The following is a 13,938-nucleotide window of genomic DNA, read 5'->3' as shown; positions in this document are numbered from 1 at the left end:
AGTAACCATGACCTCAATTAACCAGGTGTTGCTCTTGCTCAGTGCAATTGCAATTCCCAAGGAGAATGACAGCCCTCAGGGTTGTTTGACCTGACAGGTGTGTTCTTCGCCTCCCTCACTGAGATTTGCAGCCTCAGGCCTACCTGAGAGGAATGCCTGACTGGCCCAAAGGCACATTTCTGTTGTTTCAGACAGCTGAAGGGTCCGGGGGGGGGGGGGGGGGGCAGGGAGTCCCTGTGTGTTCAGAGGTTCTGAGGAGTCCTGGAGGGTTCCGGAAGGGCTGACGCACATCAGGGCTTTGAGGAGTCCAAGGTACCTCAAGGGATCCTGGAAGTCTGAGGGGTCTCAGAGGGTTGTGAGGGTCTGAGAGCTCAGAGGGGCCACAGGAGTCTGAGATGCCCTGGGGGGTCCTGGCAGGTCTGAGGGGTCAGAGGCACTCCAGGGCTCTGAGGAGTCCAAGGCATCTCAGGGAGTCCCGCGAGTCTGAGGGCTCTGAGAGGTCGCAGGAGCCTGAATGGTTCCAGGGGGTTTGAGGGGTCCCAGAGACCTGAGGGCTTTGAGGGGCCCCGGGGGTGTGAGGGCTCTGAGGCACCGCGGGGAACTTGGGACCCCAAGGCGCCTCGGAGGATCCCGGAGGTCTGAGGCGTCCTGTGGGGGTCCCTGGAGTCGAACAGCTCGGAGGGGTGCTGTGAGGCGCCCCGGGGCGCTCCGGCGGCTCCGAGGCCGCTGAGGTGTCCCGGAGATCGGAGGACTCTGAGGCGGCTCTCGGGCGCCCCCTAGCGGTCACTGCCGGGGAAGGACGGGGCGGAGCCGCGCCTTGACGCCATCGGCGCGCGCCGCGCAGTGACATCATCACGGTCCTTCCCGGCGCCGTTCCCGATCCCGATTCCCATCCCGATCCCGGCCCCGGCCCGTGAGGGCGGCTTGGGGCGGTCCGATGCGGCGGCGGGCAGGATGCACCAGAAGCTGCTGCGCAGCGCGCACTACATCGAGCTGGGCAGCTACCAGTACTGGCCGGTGCTGGTGCCCCGCGGCATCCGGCTCTACACGTACGAGCAGATCCCGGTGTTCCTGAAGGACAACCCCTACATCACCGATGGATACCGCGCGTACCTGCCCTCCCGCCTGTGCATCAAGAGGTGAGCGCGCCCCGCGGCCCCGGGCTCCCCCCGGCCCCGCCGCCGCTCACCCCCGCCCCGCCTTGTGCCTCCTCTCGCTCAGCCTCTTCATCCTTTCCAACGAGACCGTCAACATCTGGAGCCACCTGCTCGGCTTCCTGCTCTTCTTCACGCTCGGCATCTACGACCTGACCGCCGTGCTGCCGGCCGCCGGCGCCTCCCGCGAGGACTTCGTCATCTGCTCCGTCTGCCTCTTCTGCTTCCAGGTGGGCGCCGGCTGCCGGCGGCGCTGAGCCCTCCGCCGTGCGGGCACAGCGCGGGCCCGGCGGCGTCGCTCCGCGGGGTAAAAACCGTACGCAGCTGGCACAGGAGAGAGTCTGTGATAAACGAGTGCGTTTGTCCGGGCCGTGCGTCAGAGCTGCCGCAGCTTGAGGGGGCCTGACGCGGCTCCAGGTGCTGCTGGATAGGGCCGAGCACCCTGGGATCCAAGGGATCAGCCGCGGCCCGATGGTCGGGAAGGGCAGGAGGGCTGTTGGCCTCACTTGTTACTTGTCAGAGGAATGTGTTTGCACAGCAGACTTGAGGCCTGTCTCCGGTGGGCCCCTGCACCTTGTGAGAGCACAGAGAGCTCAAGGCACTGTTGGTGTTCTCTGCAGGGTACAGGATGCCTTTGTACAGCCACAAGTGGCTCTAGTGCCCCTCCCTGCCCCTGCAGAAGGTCACAGAGAACCAAACACTTCTCAGGGAAAAGATATTAAGGCAGCCTAGGAGCAAACATGCAGCCTGTGCCTAAGAGTTAAAGTTCTGTGTGTTCCCTCAGTCAAGGCACACAGTGAGTGCTGGGCAGTCAGGGCAGATCTGGGCTTTGGGCTCTCCCCTCTACTGGTGCGGATTTTTGTGTCTCCCTGGAGCACTGCCAGCTCTCTGGCCTCAGGAGCCCACTTTTGCTACTTGTACAACTGGTTACCATGGTTTGCAGTGTCCTGCTCCTCCTGCCCCGTGCCAGAGAAGCTTTATGGTCGGCTGCCAGGGATCACAAGTGCCTGCACTGGGGTGCACTGCACAGCACAGCTGCAGGGCTGGGGCTCCTTTGTAAGGAACTAACCCTCCTCCTCTGGCACTCTGCGTAGGTGTGTATGCTTTGCTCAGTAGGATACCACCTGTTCTGCTGCCACCGCTCCGAGAAGACCAGCCGGCGCTGGATGGCGCTGGATTACGCCGGCATTTCCATCGGGATCCTGGGCTGCTACGTGTCAGGCGTGTTCTACGCCTTCTACTGCAGTAACGTGAGTGGGGAGCAATGTCCTTGCAGGGCTTGGTCCCTGTGTTCTCACTGCAGTTTCTGTGTGCAGGAAGGGGTTCTGTGCAGGTGTCCAAAGAGAACAGGAGCGAGGAGGCAGGGATGGGAACTGGAACATGTCCCTCTGACCTGAGCTGAACTGTGCTGGCTGAAGAGACAGGCAAATGCAGGTTTTCCTTTCCAGCTGCTGATTGCACAAGCCTCAGGAAAATATTTAAATTTCTTTCAAGGTAGGGAAACTTTACAGGTCCTACCTGTATCCAGTGCCTGAGGCTGGTCATGGGATGTGTCCCATCACAGGTACTTTATTCAAACAGTACTGCCCACGAGATAGCTGCTGTGAGGCAGAAACAACCTTGTTTTCCCTCCTAACAGAGGACGAGTAAATGAGTTCCCTCTCGAGGCCTGCCCTGGGCATGGCTGTCCAGGAGCTGAGCTGGACAGGTGAGGCACAGGTGTATTGAAAACATTTGGTGCGGGAAGTGCTTGGAGTGAAGGATGTGGTGCCAGGTGCCCCCCAGGAGCAGTCCCCTCCCCTCAGTGCCAGCTAACAAGCACAGGGCCCTGCACTCAGACCCACAGCAGAGACAGGATGAAGCACTGCTGTGCTCAGTCACTGAAACCTCCTGCCCAGAGCTGACTTCTGCACACCACAAACTTGCCTTTGTTTCTTTGTGCCCTCAGTACTGGCGCCAGGTGTATTTGATCACTGTGCTGGCCATGATCCTGGCAGTGTTTTTTGCTCAGATCCACCCCAGTTACCTCACACAGCAGTGGCACAGGCTGCGCTCCATCATCTTCTGCTCCGTGTCTGGCTACGGAATCATTCCCACCATCCACTGGGTTTGGCTCAATGGAGGCATTGGGGCATCCATTGTACAGGTAAACAAACAAAAAAAAAAAAGTAAATAAGATTCCCTTTTGCTTTTCATTTGCCATCTTGAGTTCTCTTACACTTGGGAAACAATGGAGAAGCAGGAGGAGTTACAATTCCTCTAAGGACAGAATTCTTTTGGTCAATACAATCCAAATGGGAACACTGAGAACTGTGTTGAGAGGGAAGTTTCATTGTGCTGTGCTGCCCTAAAGCTGCACGGTAGGAAGGGGAGCAGGATCCAGCTGTGTCTGTGCCTGGGCACGGAGCAGCCTGTGTGGGCAGACCACACCCTTGCCAGGGCCCGGGGCAGGAGCTGAGGTGCTTGTAGAGCAGGAAAGAGCCTGTCAGGCTGCAGGAGTGCTCAGGGCTGGCCGCCTCCACAGCTCCAAAGGGCAACCAGGAGACACTGGGATGATTACTTGTCTCCTGCTCTGTTCCCTACGATGGCAGCAGAAATCAGCATTTACCTGCTCAGCCCTCTGTCTCCTACACAATCCTCCTCTAACAGCTCTTTCACCTTACTATTTTCCTGTTTGTTTCTCTCCTTGGAATTACATTGTGGCGGCAGCAGCCCAGTACAGCCAAAGGCAGTCTGGTGTGCCCCACTGTGAACCACCCTGAAATCAGTGCAGTTTAGCCAGTTACACCTGATGGTGCTGAAAGAAACATTTCAGAGTGAGCACAAACTGCACACACCTGGGCTGGCCTGTATGGATGGCTGTCCATGGGGTGAGGGTTCAGCCAGGTCCAGAGCTGCTGTGGAATGCAGCAGAGCACCACTTGGAAATAGACGTGACCTTTATACAGGACATTTCACACTGGCCCTCTAAAAATCATCAGTAGCAGTTGTGCCCCCACACTTCCCCATCTGGCTTCTCTTGGTATAGCAGGATGGTGTCTAGGGTACATTTTATTTCCATACTTGAGGGAAAGGGCCCACTTTTGGTAACAAAACATTCTGCTAACAAGATGCACCTGCTGGCTGAGTTGCTGGTTACTGACCCCCCACTGTGAGCAGTCCTGTGTGCAGCTGCTGTGGTCCCAGCCTAAGCGGGATGTGCAGTGCAGTGTCCTCACCCTGGCTGCTCTGTGCAGGCTCAGGGGAGTGGCAGGTGACCTTGCACAGACACATGCTGTGCCTGCTGAACAGAGAATCTTGCATGTAGAAGCAAGAAGCTGGAATACAAGAGGTTTCTTTCCACTCAGGCTTTCCCAGAGTTTGGCATGTGCGTCCCCACTGGATCTGTGCATAGCTAACACAGGCAGGGAAGGAAGATTCAGTGCTGTCGTGCCTTTTGCTTTTTTATCTTTAGGGACATTTTTTTCTGTTTTTGCCTTCTAACAGAATAGGAGAGCTTGCTTTTCTTTTGCAGGAGTTTGCTCCGCGGGTATTTGTCATGTACTTCATCGCTGCTGTAGCTTTTCTCTTCTATATTTCCAAAGTTCCAGAAAGATACTTCCCAGGTAGGAAATTCTCTTCTGGCTGTTTTCTTCAGTTAAGCTTCCTGCAGTGTCACAGTCCTTGCTGTGGGTCCTGAACTTCCTGGGAGAGAACAGGCTGACCATGTTCCCCATGCTGTGTTCCCATACAGAGTAAAAGAGTGGGAAGAGGCAGACAACTTCCATCAAGTTCGTTAAAGAACTTTCCCTGTCACTCCTCAAGGGCAGGGTGTGGCTGAGCTCTGCAAGAGACTGATTGCGCTGCACAATGTGGAATCGTGGTGGAAATTAACAGCTGAACTCCATGTCCCTGTTCTCCCCCACAGGCCAGCTGAACTACCTCGGCTCGAGCCACCAAGTGTGGCACATCCTGGCAGTGGTGATGCTGTACTGGTGGCACCAGTCCACAGTGTACATCATGCAGTACCGACACAGCAAGCCCTGCCCCGAGTACAACGCGGACCTGTGAGCCAAGGTATGGCTGCTGCCATCATCAGGGGAACAGGATACCCCAACCACAGGCTTTGGGAATGCTGGCCTGAACCTCAGGTCACTGTCCCAGACTGGGTCCTGATTGGTGCCTATAAAAAGCAGGGATGTGATGCCAGGCACTCTGCTCACCTGTGCTGCTGCATTGGATGAGGCTCTGGGGAACTGCTGGGCCCTTGAGCAGTTTTAGAGCAGGCTGGACTTAGTCCTGCCAGATCCCTTCCAGCTCTGTGTCACAATCTGAGTAGTCTCAAACCATCATCAGTATGTGTCCTTAAGTAGCATTTTCCTCAGGCTTTTGTCAGGTTTTCAGTCTGCTTAGCATTGATCTGGATGTTGTGGAAATCAGATGAGTTGCCAATTACATGTGCACAGTGATTTACCTCGTTTCCCTGCTCTATTTCAGAGGCAGCACGAGAGGATTGGTGACTGGGGGCCTCACGTGAAGAGCTGTGCTGTCAAGGACTGAGGCAGTTCCTCTGCTGACTCCTGGGCTCTTACCCCCTTGCTGGGACAGAGTGTTACTGCAAGCTTTGATAAACACAGCACTGCCTGGGTTGGAGGAGCATTTCCTTCTCAGCCACTTCCTGCCCTGCAGTCAAGCACCAAGCAGCTCCTCCTGGAGCAGGACAGAAGGAGGCTGAGCTCACTCGGCACGCAGATCCCAGCAGGATGTTTTGTTGCTTGGCAGACATGAATGGCTCAGCCAAGGGTACTCAGGCCTGGACATCAGGCTTTCAGCTGGTGTGCACAGTTAGGAGAGCACTCCTGGCAGCATGCCTGTAAAATTGTTGGAACTGTGGGAGCTGGTCCTGGATCCAAACCACAGGCCTGTGGGTGGTGCATCCTTCAGCCTTTATGGGGAAGATGTGTTATGCTCCAGCACTGGCACAGGAACGCATGAACTGGAATTCAGTGGATTTCTGTCCTGCTCTGGATGACCCCTTTCCCATTCCCTGGGAGATAACATGATGGCCTGCACACCTAGATCTTCATTGCAGATCTTAAAAATAGCCCGCCCCAAGGAGGGGCATGGTTGTGCCATTGCTTGAAGAAATTTCTCTAGATCCCTTCAGTAATCTGGAATCAGTATTCCAGGAGTAGCACTAAGGCTGCGTGTCCATGTTTGTTGTTGTTTTGCAATCAGGGAACCTGCTGGGGCTGCAGATTCCTGACTTTTGGCCTTTCCCTATGTGCAGGATGATACTGCACTCACACACACTGCTGTCTCCAAAATGACTTGCTTTCACAATCCTGCCACCGTGCCAAGGCTGCTTGGAGTTTCAGGATGTGTTGCAGAACCTTCCCTTATAAAATGAACACCAGGGAGCCATGGAATACACTGGTTAGCACACAGCTGCTGCCCAGCACCAATTAAGCTCCAGGGGTGCCAGTCTTCCAAACAGCATTAAAATCCTTTGGACTTCTGGGTTAGAGGCAAGCATGCTGTTGGCTACATCCTTGTGGAGAGGGCTTCCCTCAATGCACTGGGAGAGGCTGGCTCTGTGCAGTGACTAGCCCAGGGCAGGCAGGCTCTGTTGGCTGCCCAAAGCTGCCTCCCTCTGAGCTAAGGCAGAGGAGCAGGACTTGGTTTCTGGTCAGGGCGTGCCAAGGAGACATGGAGTGGAGGTGGAAAGTTACAGACAGGCACCTGCACTCCTCGGGCACAGAGAAGGCAGGATGGGAACTCCTCCTGATGTGCTGGACAGGGATGCTGTCTGTTTAGGTCAGAGGGTGGTTGTGGTGCTTTTCTGTTGGTCTTCTTTAACTTCAGAAAGAAGTATTGGCAAAACTGACTCTGCATTAATGATTCGGCTCCCAGAGTTTTCAGCCTTTCAGTGTAAACACTGATTTTTTTTTTTATAATTTTTTAACTTGACAGCCAAGCAAGTTTCAAGTGCACTAATTACTACTACTGAAGCCTGACAAGGAACTTGCAAGTGTAAAAGTCTGTTTCCAGTGTTATGTGTACAGTAATATCTCAATAATGTGTCTGTAATATTACTGACTTGATCATTTGCTAATGTATTTTTATAATGGAAACTCAATTTCTCCAGCAGTTTTCACCAGATAAGAAAACTGATTGCCAAGCTGTGCATTTTTACCTGACACAGTTTATCAAGCTGCATGATTATCTTTGATGTACATACTGAACTTATAAATAAATTCCAGTTCATTGGCTTTTTCTTTGGACTAACGTCATTGCTGCACCTCATGCAGCCAAACAGCTGATGTCAATGGCTCAGCCATAGAACTTGTGCCACAAACAGGGATTTTTGGGGGAGACTCTCTAGCTGAATTTGCTGATCAACTCAGCTTTTCAGCCTACTACCAGTACTCTTTATTAACAGAGTCCTGCTGCTGCTGTATCTGTTCTTGACCATTTCCATTCTTACTTCATCTCACGCAAGAGTAAAATCAATACAAGGAGCATCCAAACACCCTGCTCCAGTGAACAACTGCAGGAAGGGGCTCACACCACATTACAGTTCTGTCCACATGTGCAGATCTCAGTCCAGTGCCATTGCAACCCACGCAAGACCTTTCTGCAGGAAGGCTTTAAGGAGTAACACTGAACTGAAGGATTTTCAACCAGCTGGACACAGCAGGATGATTGAGCAGCAAATACAACTACTTAAAACAGTTTTATGAGAGTCACAGATACTTACATGGCAGCTAAAAAATCATTCAGCAGCAGCAACAGTGCTTATAATGAGTAAATGAAAGCCTACACACAAACACTTCACCATGCAGTGTTGAAGAGACCTGAAAAGGCACTGTTACCAGGTTCCTTTATTTAACAATTCCAAGGGTTTTATGATATACATCAGCTTCACAAAAAAAGTTAAAAGTTCTGGCTTTAGTAGTACACAAAAAAGCTTTAGAAACTCCAAGTCTAACAAGAAATGGAAGTGTAGTTCAGGCAAGTGCACTTAAAAGCTGAATGCCAGCAATTTTAAAATAGTTTTTATGCTCTTTAATAGTAGGTGATGCCTCAGTCACAACTTTACCATACACACCATCTTCTTGATTTCCTTTCAAAATAAGCTCTATGGAACAGTAGCACAGCAGCCACCCTTGGTGCTTAACTGATATTCACTCAAGTCACAAACATAATTGTGGCTGCTGGGTTACCAACACTACAGCAACTCCAAGGGGTACATGATGTGTGCGAGCATGTGTATATTTTATATATACTCCTTGGATATATAAAAATACACCATATAGTATAAAAAACTCCAGATAAACTCTTTGTCTCACAGTAGCAAATATATCAACTTATTTTCACAGTACTTGGTTTTACTAACTGGGACACCCAGAATGATTATAAGCTTTTTCCTCCAACACTGGTGCTCACAGAGCCCCCCACCACAGCATTAATTACACACCTAAGGGCCCTTTGAGTCCACAGGCAAACACAACTACCTGGTTTTTCTTTGCATCACCACAACCACTTAAAAGAGGTTGTGCTTCTTAGCACTGCGGGGCAGACGCTCTCTCCAGCAGCTGATCCTACAAGGCCTGCGCTTCAGTCCCTCAGCATGCAGAGGGAGAAGCTGTAAAAACCCATTGGGATTTCTGTCTGGGAAGGGAACTGTCAACCCCTTACCTTGCCCTTTTGCTACCACAGGCAGCACGTACATGACTACTGCAAAAATGCCTTTCCTGATTTCTACTAAGGTCACATTGCACTCCACACACACTGAAAAAAGGCAAAGGATACCCCATTCCCTGACAGTCACACATTTCACCTCCTTTAAATAATGGATAGTGGCTGAAAACAACCCCAAGCTTGGGTTCAGTTGTGTATAAACTACATACACCAGGAAAAGTCAGCTTAGCAGGGTGCACCAATCTCACATCGACCATGAGAAAGAATAAAATAACTCTAAAGCAAAAAAAAAAGTGAAATTTAATCAAAAACCTGATTGGTGTCTCAAGCAGGTTTGTTAAGGCCATTAGTAGGCAAATATCATGGACCATAACTTGTGCCAGCTCTAGAGTCAGTGGGGTCTGCAGTTTGCCTGTGCCTTGTCTCTCCCTCCAGCTTGGCTGTGCTGCAGTGTAAGTGCACAGAGACCTCTGCCCAAGCCCCCTGCAGCCCTCCTCAGCCTGCAGCCCCAGGGTAAACCAACAGCACTGAACACATTTCCTACCTGTAATTTACCTGATGGCTTCTGCCCACACAGGGTCTGCTGGTACCCAGCCTCCTCCCTGCATGTACAGCCCCCACCTCTCCTCCTGGGCCCTGGAGCCAAGCTCCAGGGCCTTGTGCATTGTTAACCCTTCCCACTGCTTTCCCACTGGGAAGACAGCAACAGCCTGGCTTTGGTGAGGACTAGCCACCTCACTGCCACATTTGTCATCTTGCTGTGTTCCAAGGGCTCTTCAGGCAGGTAACAGCTCTGAAAGACATTGAGAAGGGCAGCTCATAAGCATGCACAGAGATTAAAAAAAGGGAAAAAGACTGTTAACCTGAGTGTCAGAAATGCTACAAAAATTGGCATGTGCTTCTTGCAGCCTTTGGCACCAAACAGGTGAGAAGAGCAGTAATAAAGCTTGGAAAGTCCTGTGTTGAAACATTTCTACTCAATCTCCCAAGGGCTTATCTCCTAAGTCTGGAAAAGGCACACTGAAGCAGGCACAGCTGGAATACCCCACTTAGACCCTGTGAGAAGTGAAACTGAGGAAGGTGAAGGTAGCTATCTGTACACCATCACTATGAGCTACATTCAGATTCCAGAGCTAAGGGAAGCAATCTCACATATATCCTAGGGGGCATTTTATCCAACTGATCCCAAAGAAGTCTCATGATTTGTTTTCAATGTGTTTTCAGTGAATATTGAAAGGGACCAAGTGCCCCCATCATCTCCTGAATATCCAGCAGGAGGCATTGGGGGGAAAAAAGCTCACAGCCCTGAATATTTCACTTCACCTGTGACAGGGGGGCACGTGAGGACACCCGGCCACAAACAGGGATGTCCCCCCTGTGCAAACACCCAGCTACCATACCAACTCCTCAGCCTCCAGTGGAGCAGGACAGAAAGGTGGGACAAGCCGAGGAGCCACCTCCTTCTGTGTCCCCATGAGGATGGCCATGGAACCCGGGCTGGGCTGTCCCAAGGGACTGTCTCTGCACACACCAGCACCTCCTGCACCACAGGAAGCACACACTGTGCTCGGCAGTGGCCACACCTCCTGCCATCATCCAAGGTGCCTCCTGGCGCTCCTGGGCAGCAGGACAGGGCTCCCTCCCAAAAGGCTCCGAGGGGTGAAATGCAGCTCGGTGGTCTGGCAGCCAGCAGCTCCAGCTGGAACACAGCCAGGGTGGGAAGCATCTACAAAGCTCAGTGCATTTAGCGATCCTTAAAAGAGCATTAGGTTACAGCCATATCATAAAACTATTGTGGTATAAAACCAACAGAGAGGACACATTTTCTTTTCAGTCAAAATCCAAGAGGAAAACAGACAAATCCCAAGGTGTAATCAAACCAATCCAATGGTTGTACCTCACAGTCAACTCCACAAGTCATCTGAAGCACTCCATGTGCCCAAGGACAGCCCCTCTCTTCCAGTGTGCTGAGGAGTCTCCCAAAGTGCTGCAATCCCAGCCATGTCCCTGCTGGCTCCCTCCCCCACACATTCTCACACATCAGTCAATCACCTGCTTCTTTAGTTTTGACTCTACAATTCCAGTTTGCTACTTTACATTAACGGCACTTACTATTAAAAAAAAAAAATTCAAAATTGACCATTTAGGCACATAAAAAAAACATCTGCCTTTCATCTCTGCAGCTGCATAGATGTCAGCAAGATCCCAAGCCATAGCTGTGCTCTGGAATTCTGGGCCACAACCCCTTGAGGATGTGGCTGCTTTATTTTTATGATTAATAAAGGTAGTTTTCACCTAGGAAGCAAAGACTTGGCCATTTCCAGCACATAATCTGGATATCAGTATGTCTTGGTTCTTAGGTCTGCAGAGACACAAAGAAGCACCGCAGTTCATCAGCCTCCTGTACATGTAGGAAGCATTTTCCATGTGCTCCCTGCCTCTTCCACTCCAATGGGGCACATGGCACAGGGATGGAAAGGCAAGACCAAAGTGCACAAACAACAGTATGTCCCAGGGCCCCAAGTCAGTGACAGGGATTCATATCCAATTACTCATTACATTCTGGGAGCCATCTGCCATAAGGAAACAACACTTCTGATTTTTTTTCTCTTTCTCAAAAAGATTCAATTCAGAATTAGCCATTATTTGCAATTCCACCATGCAAGCAGGCCACTGCCTCCTCACCCTGAACAAGCTCTACAACCCAGGCCCCTAGCATTTCAACCACATAAATGACTCCACTAAACCTTTACTAAGGGACTTGGACAGATATAGTGGGGGGAACCCATTGCAAGCCTCTACTGTTTAGAAGGGAACGGAGCTGCTCCAAAGGGATCTAACTCCAGTGCCTGCTGTGGTTGGCTCTGTGTGCTCTGCACCACCAGCTCTGTGAAGGGCACGGCACCAAAGTCATCTGTTTTCAGCCCATCCCCGCCGTGAACGGCCCCGTGCAAGGAGCTCTGCCTGGGCCTGCCAGCCACCACCACCGCGCCGTGGTCCCCGCGGCTGTCCCCAAAGCCCTGGTGCTGGGCATGGCGCATCAGCTCCGGCGGGTGGAAGGGTTTGGCCCCAAAGGGATCCAGCAGTGCCTCGTCGGGCTGCAGCGGGTTGGCTCGATCCTTGCTGTCGGTCAGGGCCACGCTGATGTTCTCCTTGGAGTCCGAGATGGTCAGGAACTCGTTGCTGCTCTGCGAGTCCCTGCGGCCGGCCTTCCTGTGCCGGCGGGCGCGCTCCGGGGTGCGGTAGCTGGGCTTCAGCCCCTTCTTGGTGCTGGTGGGAGTGCCGTGGTGGCGCTTGCCGTTGTTCTTGGGCACCTCCTGCTTCATGCGCCTCTGGCGGGAGGACAGCTTCTGCAGGTTGCGCTGCTGCTTCACCTTCTGCTGCTGCTGGCTGCCTGTGATCTCCTCAAACGGAACCAGCCCAAACAGGTCCTGTCTGCTCCCAGCAGACTTGGGGACGAGGGATGGCTGAAATGGGGTGCAACCAAAGATATCCACACTCCGCGGAGAGCTGGGGGAGAGCAGAGGCTCCATCCCTGACCCCTGCCCATCTCGCTGTGGCACCTTTTTGCTGAAGGGAGCTTTTATGAAAACATCAAAGTCATCCTGCTCTTGGCTTAGGCTGGGAAAAGCCACCTGAGAAGAAACATCTTTGTCCACTTTCTCTCTTGCCTGAGGCTGCAGTGTGAAAAAGGGCACAGCTCCAAACACATCAAATTCTTGGCCAGAGTTGATCAGAGTGCTCGGTACCTCAGGCGGGGACATTGGCACCAAAGTGGGCTCTGTGATTTCACTGCTGCCCACCCCATCTCTGAACCAAGTGCCCAGGAGCCCTTCCACACATTTTTGCTTGGTTCGGTCACAATCAGAATCAGAGCTCTGCTTTTCTTCCTCCTCTTCTTCCACCTCTTCCTCAGAATCCATGAGCAGAGGTCGGTGGCCTAAATTCTCTGGTTCTGTATCATTGTCATCATTGAAGTCCCCATTCTCTCCATGCAAGACCTCTTCATCCTCCTGTTCTTCTTCTTCCTCACTGCTCTTGGGAGAAGGAGGATCTGATTCAAAATCACTCTCTGACTCCTCACCACCTTTTTGTCCCTCTGCACTTTTCCTCCCTGCCCGAGGATCTCTAAATGCATGGCTCAGTTTTCCAGCCTTTGTTGGGGTCCCTAAGTTATTTCCTTGATTGCTGGCTGAGTTATCCACTTGTTTTCCAGGGGAACCTGCGGGTCCAAAGAAAAAAGCAAATGAAAACTTAAAACACAGAAAGGCAAAACTTTCTCCACACACTCCACAACCACACACTCCAGGAGCTGATGCAAACATATATCCTGTACTTAGGGAGCGAAACAAGCTAAAAATCACATCTGACATTTCAAACAACGCACATAAAATCAACAGACAGAGCTGCCAGCTTTACTTCTAAAGCACAAGGTGCCTGGACATACAGTACCAGTATTTGGGGGGCACACAGAAGGGGCCAATGGATAAAACAGCTCTCTAGAGACAGCTTTTCAAATCCAGTCATTACACAGCCTCTCTCCTCTGGGGAAATGGGAGGCAGCAGAATTTCCACACTAATTTTCTGTATTTTTTTTTACGCAGACAAGCTATCTTTTTATGTGTTTCTGCTTTGATAGTCTGCTCTGACACACAATGCTCTAGTCATCAGAACAGTCCCTTCTAACTTCTGTAGAAACTGAGGCACAAAAGCTCTTGCTTTTCCTCAAGTTTGAGACCAACACTTTCTGCTTGGTGTCTAAATGCAACCTGTCAGCTCAGTTTCTCTACGGCAAGGAAATTTATCTACTTGTTTCCCTCTGTCATCTTCCCCCCTACTATTCACTGACAACTACAACTGAAGGAACAATTCACTGATGAGTCTTTTGTGGAGTGGTTGCCTTGGGAACACTGGAAACAGTTAAAATTTTGCAGTGGTACAAAAAAAGAGATGGCAAGAGCAGGCAGAGCAGGGGAGGCTGCACAGCGGCAGTAGCACTGCTCTCATCACTAGGCACACCCAGTTTCTCCCTGTGTAAAAGCCCCATGATGTGGGGAGATGTTTTCAGGAGTGTAACTGACTGCGATTTCTAGTGGAAAGG

At 51.6% G+C, this 13,938-nt stretch overlaps 2 protein-coding genes across 6 annotated transcripts in view; one reads left to right on the top strand and one right to left on the bottom strand.

Moving 5' to 3' along the window:
- Positions 1–827: 827 nt before the first annotated feature.
- Positions 828–12,514, top strand: PAQR3 (progestin and adipoQ receptor family member 3). Of its 2 annotated transcripts, XM_074541964.1 has the most exons (7): positions 829–1,139; positions 1,222–1,384; positions 2,249–2,404; positions 3,103–3,300; positions 4,669–4,759; positions 5,062–5,210; positions 5,631–12,514. In XM_074541964.1, the coding sequence occupies exons 1-6, from the start codon at positions 955–957 to the stop codon at positions 5,202–5,204; spliced, it is 936 nt and encodes a 311-aa protein (XP_074398065.1). In that variant the 5' UTR covers positions 829–954; the 3' UTR covers positions 5,205–5,210; positions 5,631–12,514. The 2 variants fall into 2 exon arrangements, with proteins under 2 accessions (XP_074398066.1, XP_074398065.1); XM_074541965.1 differs by lacking the exon at positions 2,249–2,404 and having other exon boundaries at positions 828–1,139.
- The window catches only part of BMP2K (BMP2 inducible kinase), a 50,096-nt gene continuing 43,165 nt past the window's right edge, over positions 7,008–13,938 (bottom strand). For all 4 annotated transcript variants that reach the window (XM_074541961.1, XM_074541960.1, XM_074541962.1 and 1 more), the window contains one exon: positions 7,008–13,059. In XM_074541961.1, the coding sequence (XP_074398062.1) occupies positions 11,636–13,059 (1,424 nt within the window). In that variant the 3' untranslated portion in view covers positions 7,008–11,635. The remainder of the gene's footprint in view (positions 13,060–13,938) is intronic.

The sequence above is a fragment of the Zonotrichia albicollis genome, chromosome 5 (assembly GCF_047830755.1).
Source record: "Zonotrichia albicollis isolate bZonAlb1 chromosome 5, bZonAlb1.hap1, whole genome shotgun sequence".
Taxonomy (NCBI): domain Eukaryota; kingdom Metazoa; phylum Chordata; class Aves; order Passeriformes; family Passerellidae; genus Zonotrichia; species Zonotrichia albicollis.
This window is presented reverse-complemented; position numbering and strand designations above follow the sequence as displayed.

What these genes read in the sequence shown, in the direction of transcription:
- PAQR3 (XM_074541964.1), top strand. Translation starts at nt 955, where the DNA reads ATGCACCAGAAGCTGCTGCGCAGCGCGCACTACATCGAGCTGGGCAGC. An exon ending in TCCCGCCTGTGCATCAAGAG is followed by an intron (nt 1,140 to 1,221) that starts GTGAGCGCGCCC and finishes CCTCTCGCTCAG; the next exon opens with CCTCTTCATCCTTTCCAACG. An exon ending in TTGGGGCATCCATTGTACAG is followed by an intron (nt 3,301 to 4,668) that starts GTAAACAAACAA and finishes TTTCTTTTGCAG; the next exon opens with GAGTTTGCTCCGCGGGTATT.